At 44.5% G+C, this 25,550-nt stretch overlaps 1 protein-coding gene across 1 annotated transcript in view; it reads right to left on the bottom strand.

Annotated features, from left to right (window-relative positions):
• Positions 1-25,550, bottom strand: part of LOC143816253 (THAP domain-containing protein 2-like) — a 31,513-nt gene that overhangs the window by 4,725 nt on the left and 1,238 nt on the right. The window contains exon 2 of the mRNA XM_077296417.1: positions 14,377-14,572. Within this exon, the coding sequence (XP_077152532.1) occupies positions 14,377-14,572 (196 nt within the window). The remainder of the gene's footprint in view (positions 1-14,376; positions 14,573-25,550) is intronic.

The raw sequence follows: 25,550 nt of genomic DNA, 5'->3' as shown, positions 1-25,550 counted from the left end.
TCACAAATGCAGCAATACCAACTGTTCATTTATAATGGTGGAGGAGGGTGGTTTGAATTTTTTTTAATTTTACTTCCTTTTATACTTTCTTTTTCTACTACTGTATAACCCCTGCATACTGACGTGATACATAGACATCTGAATGAGGCTTTACGGCTGCGGCTGCCAAGCATATCACAAAAGACGACTTTGTTAAGGGTTATAGCGCTGTGCATATTGAAGTTGAATATGCGGAGCGCTAACCATTGACAAAGTCATCTCTTCTGATACGCAGCGATAAAGCCTCATTCAGGCCAGGGGTGGACATACTCTTGGTGCAACCGCTGAAGCCACAGGGGGCCCACATTCAATTCCTAAGCAGGTGGAAATGTGCATTATCATGAGCTATTGGACTACAAAGGGCCCATATATTGTTCTTGCATAGGGGCCCTCTTTTGTGGTGTCCGCCACTGATTCACGCCTGTACATCACGGATCTCTGAATGAGGCATTACACTGAGCAGAGCTGCTGAGCTAAATACTACGGTGGTGAGAATAAGTCAGCAGCCTGGTATTGTACAACTAATGCCAGGCTACCGAGCTGTTCTTACTGCTGGTAAAAGTCACCACTGGTCTCATCAGTCAGAGCAGGGCCGCAGAGGTAACTTCTTCCAGCGGTGAGAACAGGTCAGTAGCGTGTCATTAGCAGTGTAGTACAATACCAGGCTGCCGACTTGTTATCACCACGGTTTGCCTGGGGTTCAGACCTTCTGTCATCGCTCTAAGTGACAGGGGGAAGTTCTCTCAGATAGTTCATGGCTCTTCCACAACTGTGACCTGAGCAGTACAGGTGTCATGGACAGTTCACAGCTGGGACAGCCGCAGTACAGGAGATGCTGACGGACATCAACTGCAGTCTCTTATGGCATGTGGCTGCCGTACTTGCAGTGGGTATGCGTCATGCTCAGACACACCAGCAAATAAAAATGGCAGCCCCAGTGGCTGAACAAAAAAAAGGTATGAATATTAAAAGAATGCAGCACAGCCACTTATTTTGTTTGCTCAAATAGGAATCCACTCCAAGATATATACCGTATTTTGCAGCTTATAAGACATACCCCAAATTTTGAGGAGAAAAAAAACTTTTTTTTTTAAATAAAATGGTGGTACTTCTTACAATCCATGCGTCTTATTGCTTACCGGGGTTAGTGGCTGCAGTGAAGCGGGGTCCCAGGGTCGCTGCAGGGGAGCAGGCAAGAGTGGAGTGTTGCTGCAGGCTGGGATGAGGGGGTATTCGGACGTGCGCTGCTGCTGGTGTTCGGTGGTGCGGGGGCTCCGCTGACATTTTGTGAAAGCCCAGAGCTCCCACACTTACATGGTTTACTATGCGGTGGACTCCGGGAAAATGGCTGCCGGGGGCGGCGCATGCGCAGATGTAGATGTTGGCGCTGAGATCTCATCTCCCAAGATCTTCGTGCCGAGTTCTCCATCTGCGCATGCGCTGCCCCCGCACCCATTTTCCCAGAGTCCACCGCATAGTAAACCATGTAAGTGTGGGAGCTCTGGGCTTTCACAAAATGTCAGCAGAGCCCCCGCACCACCAAACACCCGCAGAGGTGCACATCCGAACACCCCCTCATCCCGGTCTGCAGCAACGCTCCACTCTTGCCTCCTCCAGCAGCAACCCTGGGACCCTGTTCTACCGCGGCCGGTAAGGAATATCCACATTATAAGACGCACCCCCATTTTCCCCCAAAACTTTTTGGGGAAAAAAAGTGCGTCTTATAATCCGAAAAATACCGTACATAGAAAAACCTACCAGCATAGGATCATACATTTGGCCTGCATGATCTTATGCTGGCAAGTTTTTCTATGTAGATCCTGCTCTAGATGTATGTATGAACACTGTTTTTTTTTTGTTTTTTTTTATCTCTAAGCTCTCACAACTGAGTAATCCCGTACCATTTTTTCTTTCGCAGTGTGACTCCAGCCATTTACACTCTTTGCCACTCTCTGGTAACTACTGAAGGGAACTGTATATGTGTGTCCCTTTGATTATGTTCTCTATAGTCTTTTTTTCTATAATCTATCATATGGTCAAATTCGTCACTATTCTATAACATTAGACTCAGGATTACATAATTAGAATGATTTTTTCCCCATTACTTTGGGTCTGTGTTCCCTTATTTCTTTATTTTCTTGTTGCGATGAGAGACTACTATTGGTAACATTTAGATGGATTTGTATGCTTTTATGTATACTTATTGTGATATATTCTTTTCTAGTTCTGAAGAAGGCCGTTTGTGGCCAAAACGTCATTGTTTGCAACAGATTTGTTACTACATGAAATAAATTAATTTTTTTTTGCATCATTATCTGGAGTGCCAAATTTCTTATACTGAATAAAAAAAGGGTTCAGAAATAAAATATAGTAGAAGTTATTTTGTTTTAAAAATAAATGTTTATATAATTATTAATCTGTAAAAAAAAGTGATTCAGTCACTTTAATTGAGAGGCAGAGAAACATCCTACATTTTCTAGTCAGTGTATCCCAGAGCTGGATTCATAGCTACACTGCTTAGTACAACTTTAGAATGTCTAAATGCCTCTGCAGCTTCTGTCTGTGTGCTACCAAAGGGAAAAGAGTAAGAATCCATCAGTTCTCTGAACTGTGTACAGGAAACATCATAGCAGCTAGTCTTCACCGACTCAGTTTAGTGTCAACTGTAAATTAAGAGATAGAGACCGCAGAAGGGAAAACTGGTAAAAATGCAAGACACAAGTAATATAGTGGCCAGAAAGTGTTTTCCTGGTCATCTTACAGCAGCACATGAATGGGTTAATGAGACTTCATCTGACCTGATACATGATACACATTGATTAGCAATAATTAGCTAAATATTTTCAGCGCCCAGTATACAATATAAGCTAGGACAGCACCATGAGGAGGCTAATTATTTATATTGGATAGATGTTTACATCTCTCTTATAGCCCTCTGTACATGGGGTTTGCTGTATCCCTACTGCTATACATCCAGACTTCAGGTTGTATACTGAACTTCTGCCCAGTCCCTCATCCTTAGGTCATGCTCTTACCAATAATCCTCCTGACGTCACCCAATAGCTAGGAATATTTGCTAGTGTAATATGTCTGCTATGGGCAATATAGCCTTTTAGCTTGGGTAGAGGAGGATGTGGATATAACAGTAGATTCCCGAACTGGCTGGAGATATAATTTGTGTCTCCTCTAGCAAGAGTACAGCAACATAGCCATCACAAAGTTCTCTGCTGCCTCTCAAAATGAGTATACCAACATGGCCACCATTGATTTCTCTACAATCCATCCAAATAAGTATACCAAGATGGCCATCGCTGTATTCTCTGCTGTCTATCCTAAGTAGGTATACCGAGATCAAACAGGTATACCAAGATATGGCCACTGCTGACTTTTCCGCTATCCATCCAAAGATGGTATACCAATGTATACAAAGATAGCCAAATGGGGCGGAACTGAGAAGGAGCATATCTGCCAGGTATCAGAACCGTGATCAGCACCAAGGTATCGGTTAGGTGGTTTCCTAGTAGAGTTATGCACTGGCTATTGAGCTGTTATTGTGCAGTCTGTCTTTTTGTATTCTAAAGGGTTTGTTTTCCTTTTCCTTGCATCTGTCTAGTCCTGTCTCACATGAGTAGAGAAAAGCTAAGCTTTATGGGGCTGATTAATTAAGACTATGTACACCAGTCAATGAACTGACTCACAGGAGTACGATGCACCTAATTCATTAAGTGGTGCATGCCATATTATACATCTTTATTACCTTACTACACATATCTATGCAGGATGCAGCCAGATCTTTTATTGTTGGCCAGGGAAACTGGGGAGTCTGTCCCTGTGGGGTGCACTTATATAGTGTTGGGCAGCTTTGACAAAGCAGGAACTATATTCCCACAGGAAAATAGAGTCTAAATACAGAAATCTTTCAGATTACAGAATGACTAGGAAAACCAGAGCTGGATGTGATATCTACCACGGAGAAAGCCAAGTTCGACTACTTCTGTTCTCTCAACAAATCCAGGAGTCCATTTGCGATCGGAGGCCTCTCCATCAACTGGGGAAGATTCTTCTTCTAAGTCTTCCCTCCTGTCTCTCTAATTCGAAGTGTCCTGAGGAAGATCAAAAATGAACAGGTAGAGGCCATTTTAGTGCTTTCCATACTGGCCCAGAAGGGCTTGGTTTCCACTCACATTAAGTCTCTCATGAGGAAGATACTGGAGATCGCCAAATCACAAAGATCTTCTTCTCCCAAAAGGAATGTATCATCGAGATCCAGTTCAGTTACATCTCACGGCTTGAAGATCAGGTCGTAATAGATAGCAGCCTGCCTGAATAAGTCATTAATACCCTGTTGGCTTCTAGAACACCAAATACAATTAAAGTTTACTCCTAGGTTTGGATTTTTCTTTTTTACTGCCATGTAAAACATGAGAAGTCTAAAAGATGTTTCCTCTTTCCTTCAGTTACTTCAAGAAGGATATCAGAAGGGTCTAAAGCCAAATACCTTGAAGGTTCATTTTTGCAGCTATATAAAGACGTTAAGGCCATCATATTATAGCCCCCGACCTTTTTGGGGCTTTCCTCATTTTGGCTCGTATCAATCTTCGTTTGAACCATTACACAATTTCAGTCTTAAACTACTGACTTTACACCAATTTTGACAGTTACCACTTTGTTCAGAAGAATCAGTGAACTACAAGCCCTTTCTTGCAAATAACTATTTAAAAATTCTTCCAGATTGTGTGGTTCTCGGGACTATACTTTTCCTTTCCAAAAGTACCTACAGTGTCTAACCTAACCAAAAAATTGACCTGCTTTTTCTAACTCCAGCTTTGGACTTTGATTCAGACAATTTTATTCATCTGGATGTGAAAACATCACCTTTAGAATATCATAATAGAATTCGTCCATTGAAATGCTCAGATGCTCTTTTTCTACCATTCTAGGAAACAAGGGGGAATCAGGCTTAGTAAAGTCTCACTATATAGGTGGCTTAAGACAGTGATCAGAGATTGTAACTCTTTACAAGGTCTGGAGTCTCACCTCAACTTGAGAGCTCATTCTACCAGATCAAAAGCTACAGCCCAGATGAAGACGTCTCTTGCCTCTGGATTAGATCTGCAGAGCTGATACCTGGACCTCATTTTCTACGTTTATCAAGCATACAGGCTTTCATCTGAGGATTCAGCCTTTGGAAAAGCAATGCTTATGGAAGTGGTTAACAATTCATCCCTCCCTTTTTGTTTTTGCATTGTTACTTATCTCCGATTCCTGTGCTTCTGGAGAGCAAACAGGAAATGGAAAATGTATTACCTGACATGTTAATTTCCCATAGACTGTAGGCAGCACAATATTCTCCCCATTACATTTTTACCCATCATTGTGGGTCTATCCTAGCTTATATTGTGCAGTAGGTGGTCTATCTATTACTAGTCAATGTGTATCTTGTATCTGGGCAGATGAAATCTCATTAATCCATTTGTGAGCTGTCTATGGACTCCAGGAAATGAAAATTTCAGGTAATACATTTTCCACATCACACACACCAGCCTATCATGAAAAATTACCTGAAAGTATAGTTCCTATTAAGGCTATGTGCACACATTGCAGATTTTCCCGTGGATCCGCAGCGTTTTCGACGCTGCGGATCTGCAGTTTTCCATGCGTTAAACAGTAGCCAAATCCGCTGTGCACATGCTGCGGAAAAAGACGCGCAAGAACGCAGCGTTGTTTTTTCCGCAGCATGTCAATTCTTTGTGCGGATCTGCAGCGTTTCTGCACCCATAGACTTGCATTGAGTCAGGCACATCCGCAGATGTAAAAAAGATCTGCGGTTTAGCTGCGGGGTAAACGCTGCAGATCGGGAGGAGGGAAGTGTGTGGGCAGAGACTCTATGTATGTGTGTGCAGGCGGGGTCTGCGGGCGGTCTGTCCCGGGGTGTGCGGCGCTGCCCGTGGGTCTGCCGTGTGTTTGCAGGCATCATCCGATGGGACTACAAGTCCCATCGGGCTATGCCTGCTACAGTGATAGTGATTGACACATTAGCCAATGATGGGACAGTATTAGTCCCATCATCCGGGTCATGTGTTGAATGTAAGAAAACAAACAAAAAAAAAACACATACATACAACATACAGTACATACAACATATGACATACAGTACATACAACATATGACATACAACAGCACATACAACACACAACATATTACACACAGTACATAATACATGACATACAACAGTACATACAACATGACACAGTACATACAACAGTACGTACAACAGTACATACAACATATGACATACAACAGTTAATACAACATATGACAGTACATACAACAGTACATACAACATATGACATACAGTACATACAACATATGACATACAGTACAACAGTACATACAACAGTACATACAACATATGACATACAACAGTACATACAACAGTACATACAACATGACATACAGTACAACAGTACATACAACAGTACATACAACAGTACATACAACATATGACATACAACAGTACATACAACACATACATATAGACATACAGTACATATACACAACACATACAGTACATACAACAGAGTACATACTCACCATCACCTTGATCCCCGAAGCCATTGCTCACCTGTAAAAAATATTAAAATAATAAACAAACAATATACTCCCTATACCCGCAGATATCCAATAAAAACGAGTGTCCCACGACGATCTCCCGTGGAGAGCAGCCACATTAGCTGATGCGCCCGCGCTCCAGGATACAATGACGGAAGATATCCTTCCGCACTGTATCCCTCCGCCGCTGTGAGAAATAGTTCCTACTCTCACTTGTGGCACTGCTGTGTGGGAAAATTCCCACGCAGCTTTGCCATAAAGTGAAACCAATGAACTCAGGTAACCTCTTCAGTGATGCATTGCAGGAGCCATTGTCTCCTGTGAGTGTGTCACTGGAGGCCTATAGAGCAGTGACATCCCCTGATGTCACTGTTCTATAGGGGAGATCGTCGTGGGACACTCGTTATTAATTGGACTATGGCGGAAAGTGAGGATACGGTTGGTTTATTATTTTTAATTTTTTGCAGGCGATCGAGTATGGTAAGTATGGTGAAATTCAGAATATTAAAATACTTTTTTCTGGCTGTGTTTTTATTTTAAACTCTTTCGCTACTATTGGATTAGTAATGGATAGGCGTTTTATTGATGCCTCTTCATTATTAACCGGGCTTAATGTCACCTTACATTAGCAAGGTGACATTAACCCCTTATTACCCCATATCCCACCCCTACAGGGGAGTGGGAAGAGAGAGGCTAAGTGCGGAATTGGTACATCTTACCAGGGCTGCCACTAGGAATTTTGGGGCCCCATACTGACAAAATTTTCGGGGCCCCCCTTCAGACTCCACCCAGGCTCCGCCCCAGTTCCGCCTCCACCCTAGCTCTGCCTCCACCCTAGCTCCGCCTCCACCTTGCAAACTTTCCAGTCCCTCTGCCCTTTCTTTGAAACACCCCACTTCTGCACCACGTCGTGTATGCACTGCTGTGAAAGCACAGACTGATAGCCCCATTTCAAAAATTAAACTGCCATAATAATAATAAAGATGTTTCTTGATCACATGTACCCACTTGCAACAAAACTTTCCCACCCCCCTTCCAAACCACAACCAAAACTTATAAGGCCATGTTCACATTTTGCGGGTTTTACCGCGGATCCGCAGCGTTTCTGCAGCTGCGGGTCCGCAGCAGTTTCCATAGCGTTTACATTTACATGTAAACCCTATGGGAACCGCAATCCGCTGTGCACATGCTGCGCGAAAAAACGAGCAGAAACACAGCGGTTTACATTCAGCAGCATGTCACTTCTTTTTGCAGAATCGCTGCGATTCTGAACGCATAGGAATGCATTGATCCGCTAACTTCCCGCATGGGGCTGTGCCCACGATGCAGGAAGTAAGCGGATAATGTGCAGATGGTACCCGGGGTGGAGGAGAGGAGACTCTCCTCCAGGCCCTGGGAAGCATAAACAGTGTAAAAAAAAAAAGAATAAAAATAAAAAATGATGCTATACTCACCTCTCAGCGCTGCACGCGGCCGTCCGGTGTCAAGGTTGCTGTGCGAGCAGGACCTGTGGTGACGTCGCGGTCACATGACCGTGACATCACGAAGGTCCTTCTCGCACAGCATCTTTGGAACCAGACCGCCGCGTGCAGCGCCGAGGAAATCAGGACGTCAGAGGGTGAGTATAACCATTTTTTATTATTTTTAACATTACTATTGATGCTGTATATTACTGCATATGCAGCATCAATAGTATAGGAGTAAAACCCGCAGCGGAAACTGCGGAACAAACCGCGATAAATCTGCAGGGATAACCGCAGCGGTTTTGCCCTGCAGATTTATCAATTCCGCTGCGGGAGAACCCGCAGAGCACACCGCAAAGTGTGAACGTGGCCTTAGTTACTGGATTATCCTGAACTGCTGCCTGATGATATAAATTGGGCATTTGGTTTTGCAGCAGGTCAGGATCATCCAGTAGCTTACACATTGCTGTTGAGGAGGAGGAAGGTAAGGGGGAAGGTATGACTATAGGCCCCGTCACACACAGCGACGCTGCAGTGATACAGACAACGATGCCGATCGCTGTGTGGTCGCTGGGGAGCTGTCACACAGACAGCTCTCCAGCGACCAACGATGCCGAGGTCCCTGGGTAACCAGGGTAAACATCGGGTTGCTGAGCGCAGGGCCGCGCTTAGTAACCCGATGTTTACCCTGGTTACCAGCGTAAAAGTAAAAAAAACAAACAGTACATACTCACCTTCGCGTCCCCGGCGTCCGCTTCCTGCACTGACTGAGCGCCGGCCCTAACAGCAGAGCGGTGACGTCACCGCTGTGCTGTACTTTCACTTTACGGCCGGCAGTCAGTGTGGGAAGCAGACGGCAAGGGACCTGACGGACACCGGAATGTGAGTATGTACTGTTTTGTTTTTTTTTACATTTACGATGGTAACCAGGGTAAACATCGGGTTACTAAGCGCGGCCCTGCGCTTAGTAACCCGATGTTTACCTTGGTTACCAGTGAAGACATCGCTGAATCCGTGTCACACACACAGATTCAGCGATGTCAGCGGGACCTCAACGACCAAAAAAAGGTCCAGGCCATTCCGACACGACCAGCGATCTCACAGCAGGGGCCTGGTCGCTGGTACGTGTCAAACATAGCGAGATCGCTACTGAGGTCGCTGTTGCGTCAGAAAACTTGTGACTCAGCAGATATCTCGCTAGCGATTTCGCTATGTGAGACGGGGCCTTATCACACAATCCCGTACTGATATGGTGGACAAACGAATACATGGACTTGTTATTTACTCACACAGCTGAAGTTACCACCGCGCCCACTACCCAGTCAAGAATAATGGTCATCTCAGCCTGCCCACCTCTGCCGCCTCAGCCTGCAAATCAAATAAATAAATAAACGGAAGGTGTATAGCATATATAATCACTGGTTATACACTAACAAAAATTTACTAGAAATTTTAGAAATAAAATACACCTCTAAACTTATCTGAATATAATATTCTAGATGGTGGCCCGATTCTAACGCATCGAGTATTCTAGAATATGCATGTCCACGTAGTATATTGCCCAGCCATGTAGTCTATTGCCCAGCCACGTAGTCTATTGCCCAGCGACGGAGTCTATTGCCCAGCGACGGAGTATATAGCAGAGCCACGTAGTATATTGCCCAGCCACGTAGTATAGAGACTTTAAAAAATAAAAATAAACAAATATACTCACCTATAGCCCGTTGAAGTCGTGCTATACTTACCATCTGCTGCCTTTCCCGCTCCTCGCCACGCTCCTGGGACCGCTCCATTGCAAGCGGCAGCTTGCGGTCCCAGGTCTGGTGTGAGCAGGACCTATGATGACGTCGCGGTCACATGACCGTGACGTCACGGCAGGTCCTTGTCGCACACCAGTCCTGCGACGGGACCGGAAGCTGCCGCTTGCAATGGAGCGGTCCCGGGAGCGTGGCGAGGAGCGGGAAAGGTGGTGGAGTGTGAGTATAGCAGGTTTTTTTTTTATTATTATTTTTAACATGACATTTTTTCTATTGATGCTGCCTAGGCACCGGGCCCTGTTTGAATCCGTGCAGGTGCGTGCAGCCAGCAAACAAAGCCCCCAAGCCCTGGGCCCTGTTGAAATCCGTGCAGGCAGCAAACAAATCCCCCCCACCGAGCCCTGGGCCCTGTTTGAATCCATGCAGGTGTGTGCAGCCAGCAAACAAAGTCCCCCACCCCCGGGCCCTGTTTGAATCCGGACAGACCGGTACTTACCCTGCTGGCCCGCCGCCTCCACCTGCTCCTCCGGTCTGCAGAGCTGCTGCAGCAGCCTGCACGTCCTGCCAGTGTCCCCACTCCCCCGTCGCCTCGTCCAGTCCCTCGTCGTCCGGTGGTCCCCCGCTGCCGACTTTCCCCTGTTCCTCCCGGCTCCCGGTCCTCCGCCATCTGCTCCTCCGCCGTCCGCAGCCACCCACGTGGCACACCGCACGCTGCTCTGCTCCGGAATGAGGAAGTGGAGCAGGGCAGCGTGTGACGTCCCATGGCCCATGATGCACCAGGCCTTAAAGCTGCATTTAGGCTGCTGTGCTGCGCCACTGCAAACAGGGATGCCGGCGCGGCGGCGCAGCCTGAATAAAATGTCAGGGGGGCCCGAGCGGAGCGCGGACCGGGCTGGCAGCGTGCTCGGGCCCCCCCTTTTGCTCCTCATCACCGGGCCCCATACAGGTGTAATGCCTGTCATGCCCTGATGGCGGCCCTGCATCTTACAGATGTGCCATTTCTGGGGTGGCTGGGGGCTGGTATTTGTAGCTGGGGGGGGGCAAATATCCATGGCCCCTATCTAGGCTAGGCTATTTATATCTATCCATATATCTATCTAACTATCCATATATCTATCTACATCTATCCATAGATATATCTATCCATACATATATAGGATATATGAATAGATAGATCTATGCATCTATAGATCTATCTACATGTAGATATATCTATCTCATTCCTTCTATCTAAAGATAGATATGGGATAGATATAAGGAATGAGATAGATATATCTATTCATATATCTATCTATAGATATATCTATGGATAGATGTAGATAGATATATGGATAGATACATAGATCTATCTATCCATATATCTATCCCATTCCTTCTATCTATCCCATTCCATCTATCTATCGATAGATAGATAGAAGGAATGAGATAGATATAATAGATAGATAGAATGAATTAGAGATAGATAGAAGGAATGAGAGATAGGATAGGAGCTAGATAGATAGATGACAGATAGATCTATAGATAGATAGATCTATACATAGATCGATAGATATTATCTATCTATAGTTCTATCTATCTATCTCGTTCCTTCTATCTATTTTCTATCTATATTTATATCTATTAGTGATGAGCGAGTGTACTCGTTGCTCGGGTTTTCCTGAGCACGCTCGGGTGACCTCTGAGTATTTGTTAGTGCTCAGAGATTTAGTTTTCATCACGGCAGCTGAATGATTTACAGCTATTAGCCAGGCTGAGTAAATGTGGCGGTTGCCTGGTTGCTAGGGAATCCCCACATGTAATCAAGCTGGCTAATAACTTAATCTCCGAGCAGTCATAAATACTCGGAGACCACCCGAGCGTGCTCAGGGAAAACCCGAGCAACGAGTACACTTGCTCATCACTAATATCTATCTATTATCTATCATCTATCTATCTGTCTATCTATCTGTGTGTGTAATGGAGTGTGGGTTGGACAAATGTAAAAGAGGAGGTTGGAGAAGAACATACATCTTTATTTAGCATACAAAAACACAAAAAAAGCATCAAAAACGCGTAAAAAAAACACATCGAAAACACACCCACGTTTTCTGACAAGAGATGCAGATTCACTGCAGAAAAATCCGCAGGCAAATCTGCAACATGTGCACATACCCTTAGTAGATAGTAGATGTAATGATGTCCTATAATGTTGCATCGTAACCTGCAACTAAGTCGCATATTTCCCAAATGTGTGTGATTTTTCTATTGCTGGTTGAATGCAGCACGTGTGACATAGACATCAATGCAAGTCACACACAATATGTGACTTGCCTGCAACTTGGCTGATTGATTTACAGCAAAATAAGAAGTCGAAAATAGTTACTTGTCAGAGAACTACATCTTGCTGTGCAGTCCAAGCCTCAAGGCTCAGTTCAAGACAGAACCTATCCCCCCTCCACCCTGTAGTCACACACATACATACACAGTGGGTGAAATAAGTATTTGATACACTGCCGATGTTACAAGTTTTCCCACCTACAAAGAATGGAGGGGTCTGTAATTTTTATCATAGGTACACTTCAACTGTGAGAGACAGAAACTAATAAAAAATAGAAAATCACATTGCATGATTTTTAAAAAATGCAATTGCATTTTATTGCATGAAATAAGTACTTGATCACCTAATAACCAGCAAGGATTCTGGCTCTCAGAGACCTGTTAGTTTTTCTTTAAGAAGCCCTCCTACTCTGTACTTATTACCTGTATTAACTGCACCTGTTTGAACTCGTTACCTGTATATAAGACACGTGTCCACACAATCAATCACACTCCAACCTCTCCACCATGGCCAAGACCAAAGAGCTGTCAAAGGACACCGGGGACAAAATGGTAGACCTGCACAAGGCTGGGATGGGATACAGGAGAATAGGCAATCAGCTTGGTGAAAAGGCAACTGTTATTAGAAAATGGAAGAAACACAAGATGACTATCAATTTTCCTCAGTCTCGGGCTCCATGCAAGATCTTGCCTCATGGGGTAAGGATAATTCTGAGAAATGTCAAGAATCAGCCTAGAACTACACAGGAGGACTTGGTCAATGACCTGAAGAGAGCTGAGACCACAGTCTCAAACATTACCATTAGTAATAGGGCTGGCTCCAGGTTTTCATGGCTCCCGGGCAAAAGAGTCTCAGTTGGCCCCTTTAACATATGCCACAATTCCATGGATTATGGAGGACACTGTGCTCTTAGGAACCCCGCGTACTGCAGAAATTCTGTTGTAACCTTGGCCAGATCTGTGCCTTGCCACAGTTCTGTCTCTGAGCTCCTTGGCCAGTTCCTTTGACCTCATGATTCTCATTTGGCCTGACATGCACTGTGAGCTGTGAGGTCTTATATAGACAAGTGTGTGTCTTTCAAAATCCAGTCCTATCAGTTTAATTAAACACAGCTGGACTCCAACGAAGGAGTAGAACTATCTCAAGGAGGATCAGAGGGAAATGGACAGAATGTGACTTAATTATAAGTGTCTGAGCAAAGTGTCTGAATACTTATGACCATGTGATAGTTCAGCTTTTCTTTTTTAATAAATTTGCAAAAATTACTACATTTCTGGGGGGGTTTCAGTCAAGATAGGGTGCAGAGTGTACATTAATGAGAAAAAAAATTGAGAATTTTGAATTTACCAAATGGCTGCAATGAAAGAGTGAAAAATTTAAAGGGGTCTGAATACTTTCCGTAACCACTGTAATAAAAAAAATATATATATATATATCTATCTATCTTCCCATCTAAGGTGTGTAATCTTTGATCTGTCTGACATGCTTACAACATAGTAAATATAAGAAAACTGACTGAACAGCCATCTAGTCTGAACTGGTGCATAACCAAAAAGTCTTACATAGCAAATAGATAATGGCTGCACTCAATTTTACTGTGCTAAAGCAAGGAAATGTGTGATACATGAAATGTGAATAGCATACTGGCTTGCACATTTCCTTGCTTTAGCACAGTAAAATTGAGTGCAGCCATTGATCTATTTGCTATGTAAGACTTTTTGGTTATGCACCAGTTCAGACTAGATTGCTGTTCAGTCAGTTTTTCTATATTTACTATGTACTATTTTTTCTGACTTGAACGTCCCGCCCTTCACCATGCTGTGATTTTAACTACATCCAGACACAGTTGGTTCTGAGCATCCTATAAACCATGTTATTAGCCATAGGTAAGTGTTCACACTAGGCAGACAGGTTAGTTACCCATCCGATCTGAGATCACCTTGACGTTTGGTGGATGGGCTCACATTTGGCCAAATCTTGTGCTAAGAATCTCATGTGTTTTTTCATAAATTTCCCAAGCCATTATGCTATTCACATTTCATGTATTGCACATCTCCTTGCTTTAGCACAGTAAAATTGAGTGCAGCCATTATCTATTTGCTATGCTTACAACATAAGACTCGGAATCTGATGTGAGCATATCCTACTTGAGTAGATTGTTACCCGGAGAAACAAGCCCGTTGCTTACCTTTCCCACCATATGGTCTGGATAGATAAATATTGTTGGTACGGCATTTGTTCTTAGTCGCACTGTTTGCCCCGTTCTGTCAAAACACGATTCTTCAAAATGTTTTGAACATAAGAAGGTGTGCAGGCTTGGGGAGAAGTTTTCTCGGTTCACGAGGTTCAGCCATTGTGTTCTTCTTTCTGGGTTTGACGGAAATCTGTATAATGCACAATACCTAATATTGTCAGTACAATGCTATCATTGAAAAATCTAGGTAGGGGATTAATGGCTGGTGGCAGCGACCCTGCATGGTCTTAGAGGTCATTAGCCTTGGTATATGTGGCAGCTCCCCCTCCCACTCGTGATTAAATAATCTGTAATTCATAATCATTCTCTTTTTGCTGTAATAGAAATCTGCTTTGCCTGCATTGACTTTCTGTGATACTGTAGGGTGGCAACAATGTAACAACAAAGGGAGCTGAGCTTTAAAAAAAAAAATGAAAAAAAAAATAACAGCCATGTGGCAAGATCTGAGGAAAAGATTACTGACAAGGCCTCACTTGATGTCTTGACAGACCAGTCACAAACTTTTATTTTATGGGTGAGCTGCTTGTCCAAACTGCACACTGTCCAATGCTGCTAGCTTTGCTTCTGCAGCATCAGGATCCGGAGATCTGGCCAGCTTCAGAGCAGCGCTTGCAAGTTCTATGTCAAAGAGTTTGCACTGCTATCACAAGCGATCAGACAATGGCAGCTTCAAGTCTCCTAAGCTACTATTAAATAAAGTAAAAAAATAAAATTCTTAAAAATATGAAAAAAAAAAAAAACACAAAAGGTCAAATCACCTCCCTTTTGTCCCATTGAAAATACACTGTACAAAACAGTAAAAAATACACAAATTTCGTATTGCTGTATTCAGAAACGTCCAATCAAAATATAAGATAAATTAATCTGCTGCTTATTAAACAGCATAAAGAGAAAAAAAATTAAAATTGAAGAATTATGTTTTTTGGTCACAACATTGCAATAAAATACCCTCTGTTACCCTCCCTTCCTTTGAGGTGCACTCTGTGCGCATCTACTCCCCCTCCAACCTCCAACTGGCTGTCATTTACCGCCCCCCAGGGCCAGCCACCATCTTCTTTGACCACTTCACCACCTGGCTACTTCATTTCCTTTCTGCAGACATCCCCACTATCATCATGGGCGATTTCAACATCCCCATTGACACTTCCCTCTCAGCTGCCACTAAACTTCTATCTCTCTCTTCCTCCTTCGGCCTCACTCAATGGTCTTCTGCAGCCACTCACAAAGATGGTCACACACTGGACCTCATCTTCACCCGCCTCTGCTCCCTATCTAACCTCTCTAACTCACCTCTTCCTCTCTCTGACCACAACCTTCTCACATTCTCATCTCTCTCCACTCCATGTCTAGAGTCCCCACCCAACAAACTTTCACACCCTCGCAGAAATCTTAAACATCTTGACCTACATTCATTCTCTGAATCCCTCCTCCCTCTCACAGACATAAGTTCCATACACAATGCGGATGACGCTGCCGCTCTATATAACACCACAATAGCTGTAGCTTTGGAATCTGCTGCCCCACTTACACATACCAAAGCTCGCAAAATCAACAGACAGCCCTGGCACACCAGCCTGACCAAAGAACTGAGGCGAGCTTCCAGGGCTGCTGAGCGCAGATGGAAAAGATGCCACTCCAACGACCACTTAATCGCATTCAAACAGTCCCTCACTACTTTCAAGACTGCACTCGCCACAGCTAAACAAACCTACTTCTCATCTCTCATATCCTCCCTGTCTCACAACCCTAAACAGTTATTCAACACCTTCAATTCTCTCCTCCGTCCCCCAGCACCTCCTCCCTCCCCACTTATCTCTGCTGAAGACTTTGCCTCATTCTTCAAGCAGAAGATTGATAACATCAGAGACAGTTTTGGTCAACAAGCCCCAGAGCCCTTCCTCCTAACTTCCCTACCCTCCACCTCCAAAACCAACTACTCCACCATTACAGAAGATCAACTCGCCACTCTACTCTCAAGATCGCATCTCACCACCTGTGCACTTGACCCGCTCCCATCCCACCTCATCCCAAACCTCACCACATTCTTCATCCCAACCCTAACCCATCTCTTCAACCTATCACTAACAACTGGTGTTTTCCCCTCAAGCTTTAAACATGCCTCCATCACACCTATCCTCAAAAAGCCCTCTCTTGACCCATCCTCTGTATCTAGCTATCGCCCTATATCACTTCTCCCCTATGCCTCAAAACTACTGGAACAACACGTCTACCTTGAACTGTCCTCCCATCTCTCTTCTTGCTCCCTCTTTGACCGCTTACAATCTGGCTTCCGGTCACACCATTCCACTGAAACTGCCCTAACTAAGGTCACCAATGACCTTTTAACCGCCAAGAGCAAGCGACACTACTCTGTTCTCCTCCTCCTTGACCTGTCGGCTGCCTTTGACACAATGGACCATTCCCTATTATTACAGACCCTCTCATCCCTTGGCATCACAGACTTGGCCCTATCCTGGATCTCATCATACCTAAGAGACCGGACATTCAGCGTCTCCCACTCACACACCACCTCCTCACCTCGCCCCCTATCTGTCGGAGTCCCACAAGGTTCAGTCCTTGGGCCCCTGCTCTTCTCCATTTACACCTTTGGCCTGGGACAGCTCATAGAATCTCATGGCTTTCAGTATCACCTCTATGCTGATGACACACAGATCTACATCTCTGGACCAGATATCACCTCCCTACTAACCAGAATCCCTCAATGTCTGTCCACTATTTCATCCTTCTTCTCCGCTAGATTCCTGAAACTTAACATGGGCAAAACCGAATTCATCATCTTTCCACCATCTCATGTGACCCCCCCAACGAACCTATCCATTACAGTAAATGGCTGCCCACTCTCCCCAGTCCCACAAGCTCGCTGCCTCGGGGTTATCCTTGACGCTGATCTCTCCTTCAAACCACATATCCAAGCCCTTTCCACTTCCTGCCGACTTCAACTCAAAAATATTGCACGAATCCGTTCATTCCTCAACCAAGAATCTGCAAAAACCCTAGTCCATGCACTCATCATCTCTCGCCTTGACTACTGCAACCTCCTGCTCTGTGGCCTCCCCTCGAACACTCTCGCACCCCTCCAATCTATTCTAAACTCTGCTGCCCGACTAATCCACCTGTCCCCCCGCTATTCTCCGGCCTCTCCCCTCTGTCAATCCCTTCACTGGCTCCCCATTGCCCAGAGACTCCAGTACAAAACCCTAACCATGACGTACAAAGCCATCCACAACCTGTCTCCTCCATACATCTGTGACCTCATCTCCCGGTACTTTCCTACACGCAACCTCCGATCCTCACAAGATCTCCTTCTCTACTCCCCTCTTATCTCCTCTTCCCACAATCGTATACAAGATTTCTCTCGCGTATCACCCCTACTCTGGAACCCTCTACCACAACACATCAGACTCTCGCCCACCATTGAAACCTTCAAAAAGAATCTGAAGACCCACCTCTTCCGACAAGCCTACAACCTGCAGTAACCACCGATCGACCAAACCACTGCACGACCAGCTCTATCCTCACCTACTGTATCCTCACCCATCCCTTGTAGATTGTGAACCTTCGCGGGCAGGGTCCTCTCTCCTACTGTACCAGTTATGACTTGTATTGTTCAAGATTATTGTAATTGTTTTTATTATGTATACCCCTCCTCACATGTAAAGCGCCATGGAATAAATGGCGCTATAACAATAAATAATAATAATAATAATAATAATAATAATAAAATGTAATAAGAGGCAATCAAAACATCTTATCTAACCCTAAAGGGTATCAGCATAAACGTCAGCTCGGTGCGCAAAAAATAAGCCCCCCCCCCCCCTGGGCCAAGATGCTAAAAAATGAAAATGTTATGGGACTCGGAATATGGCTACAAAAGTAAAAACTTTTTTCATACAAATTTTGGAATTGTTTTCACTACTTAAACAAGCACTATACATGTTTGGTATCTGCGCACCATATAGTGAACATGGTAAATAAAAATCCAAAAATTGTGGAATTGCACTTTTTTTTCCAATTGCACTACACTTAGAATTTGTTTCTCGTTTTCCAGTACACTATAGGGTCATTCCATGGTAACTTACGTTACATTCACAAGCCAAAAACTGGCTACAGACTGTTCTTTGAAGGCAGGCACAAAAAGGAGTGAATGTATATTGTACATTAAACTATTCTCAATAGATTTCAACACAGTTTGATTTTTCAACAATAAAATTAAATACAAAATACAGTGTTATTACTTGGTAACTTATATACTTATATTATGTTGTAACGTAAGCTACCATGGAATGACCCTATATAGTAAAATCAATGGTGTCATTTAATTGTACAACAGGCCCTCATTGGCAATATTGACAGAAAAATAAAAACGTTATGGCTCTTGGAAGATGGGGAGGAAAAAAAGAGAAGGAAAAAAAACAGAAAATGTCCCGTGGGTGAAGGGGTTAATAAGAAAAAAATGGATCCCAGAATTTGATAAGCATACCCTATTTCCTAGATGTCTTACGGCAACACACAAAGGGTTAACTAGTTAGCTCCCTACTTAGAAACAGAAGACATGTTAAACAAATGTACTGAATAAATTATACAAATTAGTTTAACGATTTTCATTCCTCCAGGACACACAATAAAAGGAAGCAGCAGGGTACACAGCTTATTTTTGTTTCTTATTGCTAGATCAGAAGACATGGTTGGTTTGTTTTTTAAAAGACAAGACAAAAAGAGAAGAAAGGAGAATATTTTATTCCACTACTGCTATGTAAATGGAGCGTTTTCCTGTCCCATGGCGCAGCGCTGTGTACAAGGAGCGTTTTCCTGTCCCATGGCTCAACGCTGTGTACAAGGAGCATTTTCCTGTCCCTCGGCTCAGCGCTGTGTACATGGAGCATTTTCCTGTCCCATGGCTCAGTGCTGTGTACATGGAGCATTTTCCTGTCCCTCGGCTCAGGGCTGTGTACATGGAGCATTTTCCTGTCTCATGGCTCAGGGCTGTGTACATGCAGCATTTTCCTGTCCCATGGCTCCGGGCTGTGTACATGGAGCATTTTCCTGTCCCATGGCTCAGGGCCATATACATGGAGCATTTTCCTGTCCCTCGGCTCTATGGTACAGGTGTTCTGATGTCCCCCCCCTGGATCTGCTGCCTATATAGGAGGATTCCTTTTCTATCCCAGCTGTCATTGCACTAGTAAATGCATTTGATGTAGCTTTTGCTGCACGCTCAGTACTTTACTCTTAAACAGGTGTGTTGCTCTTGCTCTTACTGAGTCCCTATTTCTCGATTAATCTTGACCCAAGTCTTGGCAGATGTTGTAGTAGCATGCATGAGCCTTGCCGAGAATGAAGCTGTGCTGCACCCATAAGTTGTTTGCGTTCTTCCACTTCTAGTCCAAATCCTCTCTATTTAAAGCACTCTGACAAAGCAACTTGGACATAATTTCACACAAAACCCCAAAAATGGGCGGATAAAATGGTTGGAACCTTTGCAAAATCATGCGCAGACAACTTTGTTTCAAGAAAATCGAATTTGTTAAGTCTACAAAGTAGGTCTGCATCTCCCTAGTCTGAAGCAGCCTCTTTCTTAGGCTGGTTAAAAGATCAACTTTCAGAGACTTTTCAAGAATTCAGGCATTCTACCAGCAAAAAGACGTTTGTCTTTCCCTCAGAAGAGTCTTGTTTACTCAAATTTTATGGATAGGAAAGCAGATTTTTTGCTTACAATTTGTACTCTATGGCTGCTTCTACAGTTGAATTTTCTATAGTTCTGGGGAAAGAGCTCTTAAGGTTCTGGCTCAGTCAGTTAGCTTCAGAAATCGAGAAGGTTGCTTCAAGGTAAAAGTTTCTTGTCAACCTGCCTGTTCGTAAAGCAGCTTCAAATTTTGTATGTAATGGTCCTGTCGACAGTCTGAAACTGTTTAAGTCCTTTCGTCCATGTTTCAAATAGAAGAGGCGCTTCTCAAATAGAAGGTTTACTATACCCATGCCAGACTCCAGAGCTACAAGAAAAACACCATCTAATCGAAGGTAGAGTGACTTGCGACGATACAGGTCTTTTTTCTCCCATGGATGAAAGATGATCAGGGTTTTCGCAGGTCTGGGCCAGCACTTCTTTGGATGCCTGGTAGAACCTCTCTTATAAAAGAGATTATTCTCTGCAATTCAGTCAATATCCTTCAGCCAGATTCCTCATCAGCATTGGTCTGAGTTCTATAATTTTCCCATCTTCTATAGATTTCCAACTTGTTCAAGTGTTTGTCTCAAAGGGTGCTCTATAACCTGTTTCTCTTCTTCAGAAGATTTCAGGGGTGTAAACCAAAATTGTTGCAGTGCCCAATCTCTCCAGCAGATGGCGTTTTATCGATCTGACTTTCCTAAGCACGGTCTCCTGAAAAAAATTCTAAATATTTGTTCCGTAACCTCCATTATCCAATAAGGCGACTTTATGGTCTATATAGGTCTCCAATATGCATATCTCCATGTCCTAATTCTTCAATCACACGGAAAGTTCAGATGAATTCTCGACTATCACTTTCAATTTCCATGTTTTCCCTTCGGAATTTCAGTGGCACCTCGTGTTTTCACAAAAGTAGCAGTGGTCCTGACAGCAGCACTCAGACTCCAGAGTATAAATGTTGTTTTCTATTTGAATGGCTGGCTAAAATAGAGGAAGACCTTCATTTACATTTTCAGATTGCATTGGTAGTTCTTTTCAGTCATGGATTTTCACTCAACAAAAAGAAGTCTCAGCACGATACCTCCAGGGAAAGAACCCATCAGGGCATTGTGATAAACTGCAAAGACATGAGGTTAGTAGGCAACAGAATTCACAAACTCCTAACAGATGTCCAGCTTCCGCTCTACAGCAATCTAAGGTCCGTCAGAACTGTGATGACAGCTGGGCTCCTCAACCTCCTCGTTGGAAGCAGTATCCTGGGCAAGGGCTGACTTCAGAATCCTCCAGTCAAATATTCTTTCACTCTAGAAGATAGAAGCTTTTCTTCCCTGGATAAGGTAATAAAGATGTTGCAACTACAAAACAGCTTAATTGACTGCTGCCACCAGTCAGTCTTTGGAATGGCAAGTCTCTGAGTCCACAACATCCTACAGTCCTTAAAAAGATGTTTTTCCTCCTACAACGATTTTGAAGGTACTGCTTGTGGTGCGCCTATCGAAGGGCAGGTTTTCGATAATTCCTCTTCTTCCCAATCACATCTACCGGAAGGCAATTCTTCATTCACGTCTGCAGAAGCCTCATCTGACTATCTGAAGACTAAGTGGTAGCATTTAAATAATCAAAGCCTTATTAGCTGCTCAAAGTCCCTCCACAATCAAGATTTATTCTAGAGTTTGGAAAATATATAATGCCTGGTGATCCAGGTTCTTCTTACCGGCTTATTCATTATCTTCAGCTCTGCAGTTCCGTCAGTCTGGGTTTCATAAGTCGTCTCTTACAAAGCTCGATTGATGGTAGTAATTAAAACATCAAAGCAAATTAGTGAATTTCAAGCCTAGAATTCAAAACAACCATGCTTACAGAATATGTTCTAAGTCTCATGCCAGGCTTTGTTTTCATCCCCAATCCACAGAATGAGAAGTAAGTAAAAAAAAACGATCTTCTGGATGTCAGAAAAATAGTGCTTCTGTAACTAAAGAAAACACAGTCATTCAGGCGTGCCGAGAATCTTTTTATACAATATAAAGGTCTGAATATGGGTAACAAGGCCAATAAGTCTTCATTAGCCAGAAGGATTAAAGATTCAATCCAAGATTATTATTTTCCTGAAGGTCAAAATCACCCATCTTATGTAAGGGCTCATTCTACACGTTTAATATCTACTTCTCTGGCTGAACTACGCCATGTGCCCTTGGAACATATCTGCAGAGTCGCCACATGGTCTCCAACTACATTCGTTAGGCATCAAATCATCTGAGGATTCAACCTTTGGCAGAAACATTTTGAAGCAGCAGGTTGTTCCTAATCCCTCGCGTCCTTCCAATTTCCATTATGTGCGGCACTAGGACGTCCATGAAAGTTCTAAATGTACATTCCTTGGCGTCCATAGGTAGCACAGACTTTCCTGTGTGGAGTGTGGAGTAGGAAACTAGGCACTGCTCCTAATAGCCAGTTTCCTACTCCACACTGATGAGGGGCAAATACCCCGAAACAGCTGTCTGTGGATGGATACCATGTTTTGGCATAGGTGGTTTTCCTCTCTTGGATGCTGCCCTTACCGTAGTGTTCCTTACCGGTGAAAGACCTTGCTATTCATTGCTTGCGTTGAGAAACACGTGATGGGGTCTCCGCGGCTTTTCTACATGCATTTGCATATTTCCCTTTAGGGATGGGGGCAGTGTTCTGGATCACTGCGTTGAGAAACACGTGATGGTGTCTCTGCGGTGTTGGATATTTTGATCTCCCCGAGGTCATTCACCCTTATGTTTATACCTCTTATTCTGTGTCCTGGAGGAGTGGAAATCATTACGCTAATTTGCATAATTTATTAATTACTGCTATTTAACACGTCTTCGGTTTCTAAGTAGGGAACAAACTAATTAACCCATTGTGTGCTGCAGTAGGGCATCCAGGAAATAGGGTATTGCTGCATTCAACAGAAATTGCTTTACAAATTCTGGGATCTATATATTCGTGTGAGAATGAAAAATATAAAACAACATTTTAGTTTTGTTTGTTTTTTTAAATACATTTTTCATTTTTGCATCCCAATGTTACAAACTTTTGTGATGCACCAGGTCACTACGTCCTTAGTTGAATAGCATGAGGGTGTAGTTTCCAAAATGGGGTTACTTGTGAGGGTTTCTCCTGTCTTGTCACCTCAGGGGCTCTTTATAGGCAACATGGTGTCTATAGGCTATTCCAGCCAAACCACAAATGGCACTCCTTCCATTTCAAAGGAGCAGTCCTGCTCTGGTATTTATAAGGGCACTGTGCCTGGAATATGTATGGTATTAGTAGTATCACAGTATGCCAGCCATGTATGAGCTGCCCGAAGGGGAGGATGCCAGGCAGAAGTCCAAGGCAGCAGGGAACTGAATCAATAAGTTACAAGTTAGGCTTTTTCTACCATTTAGCTCCGTGTGCTTCCTAGTCTGTGACTAGATATTGAGGCAGTGCAGCAGGCCCCCGAATTTATGTAAGTTTCATGGGGGGAATGAAGTGTTCCCAACATTCGAGTATCAAACACGCAGGTCTGAATTTCACTGCTGACCAATTAAATATATTCTTATAGAGGTTAGTGTTATTCTGGTATATATTTTAATTAACTAATTAACCCATTTTATGCTGCCTATGGACTTCGCAAAATTATAATTTCGGGTAATATAGTTTGAACTAGATTGTCACAAACTACTGCTTGGACCCCTGGCCGGGCTGGGAAGAGATGTTATTTGGCTTTTCCAGTGTTAGTATGTCTGGAATATTTGGCCACTTGCAGAGCTCCTGAGGTGCTGGAACAGCAGATAACCCATGAAGTGACCCCGATTCAGAAACAACACTCCCCCTGGATTGTATCTAGGCTGATGTTGAGCATTGTGAAGAGAGGTTCTTTACAGAGTCGTGTAATGCTGGGTCGTGAAAATGACATTTTTTTTTTTCACCAAAAGTTATTTGAGTTGTACATTTTTCATTTTCACAAGGAGTAACAGATCCCACATTATGTACAACTGTGCGCTGTGTATGGCATTGTGCACTAGGGCTCAGTGTATGGCATTGTGCACTAGGGCTCAGTGTAAGGCATTGTGTGCTGGGGCTCAGTGTAAGGCATTGTGCGCTGGGGCTCAGTGTACGGCATTGTGCGCTGGGGCTCAGTGTATGGCATTGTGCGCTGGGGGCTCAGTGTAGGGCATTGTGCGCTGGGGCTCAGTGTACGGCATTGTGCGCTGGGGCTCAGTGTATGGCATTGCACGCTGGGGGTTCAGTGTATGGCACTGTGCGCTGGGGGCTCAGTGTATGGCATTGTGCGCTGGGGCTCAGTGTATGGCATTGCGCACTAGGGCTCAGTGTATGGCATTGTGCGCTGGGGCTCAGTGTATGGCATTGCGCACTGGGGCTCAGTGTACGGCATTGCGCGCTGGGGCTCAGTGTACGGCATTGTGCGCTGGGGCTCAGTGTACGGCATTGTGTGCTGGGGCTGTGTATGGCATTGTGCACTAGGGCTCAGTGTATAGCATTGTGCGCTGGGGCTGTGTATGGCATTGTGCACTAGGGCTCAGTGTAAGGCATTGTGCGCTGGGGCTCAGTGTAAGGCATTGTGCGCTGGGGCTCAGTGTATGGCATTGTGCGCTGGGGCTGTGTATGGCATTGTGCGCTGGGGCTCAGTGTATGGCATTGTGCGCTGGGGCTCAGTGTATGGCATTGCGCACTGGGGCTCAGTGTACGGCATTGCGCGCTGGGGCTCAGTGTACGGCATTGTGCGCTGGGGCTCAGTGTACGGCATTGTGTGCTGGGGCTGTGTATGGCATTGTGCACTAGGGCTCAGTGTATAGCATTGTGCGCTGGGGCTGTGTATGGCATTGTGCACTAGGGCTCAGTGTAAGGCATTGTGCGCTGGGGCTCAGTGTAAGGCATTGTGCGCTGGGGCTCAGTGTATGGCATTGTGCGCTGGGGCTGTGTATGGCATTGTGCGCTGGGGCTCAGTGTATGGCATTGTGCGCTGGGGCTCAGTGTATGGCATTGTGTGCTGGGGCTCAGTGTAAGGCATTGTGCGCTGGGGCTCAGTGTATGGCATTGTGCGCTGGGGCTGTGTATGGCATTGTGCGCTGGGGCTCAGTGTATGGCATTGTGTGCTGGGGCTCAGTGTATGGCATTGTGCGCTGGGGCTCAGTGTATGGCATTGTGCGCTGGGGCTGTGTATGGCATTGTGCGCTGGGGCTCAGTGTATGGCATTGTGCGCTGGGGCTCAGTGTATGGCATAGTGCGCTGGGGCTCAGTGTATGGCATTGTGCGCTGGGGCTCAGTGTATGGCATTGTGCGCTGGGGCTCAGTGTAAGGCATTGTGCGCTGGGGCTCAGTGTATGGCATTGTGCGCTGGGGCTCAGTGTAGGGCATTGTACTCTGGGGGCTCAGTGTATGGCAT

Source organism: Ranitomeya variabilis, chromosome 3 (genome assembly GCF_051348905.1).
Source record: "Ranitomeya variabilis isolate aRanVar5 chromosome 3, aRanVar5.hap1, whole genome shotgun sequence".
NCBI lineage: Eukaryota > Metazoa > Chordata > Amphibia > Anura > Dendrobatidae > Ranitomeya > Ranitomeya variabilis.
Note: the sequence above shows the minus strand (reverse complement) of the source record. Positions and strands in the feature narration are given on the sequence as shown.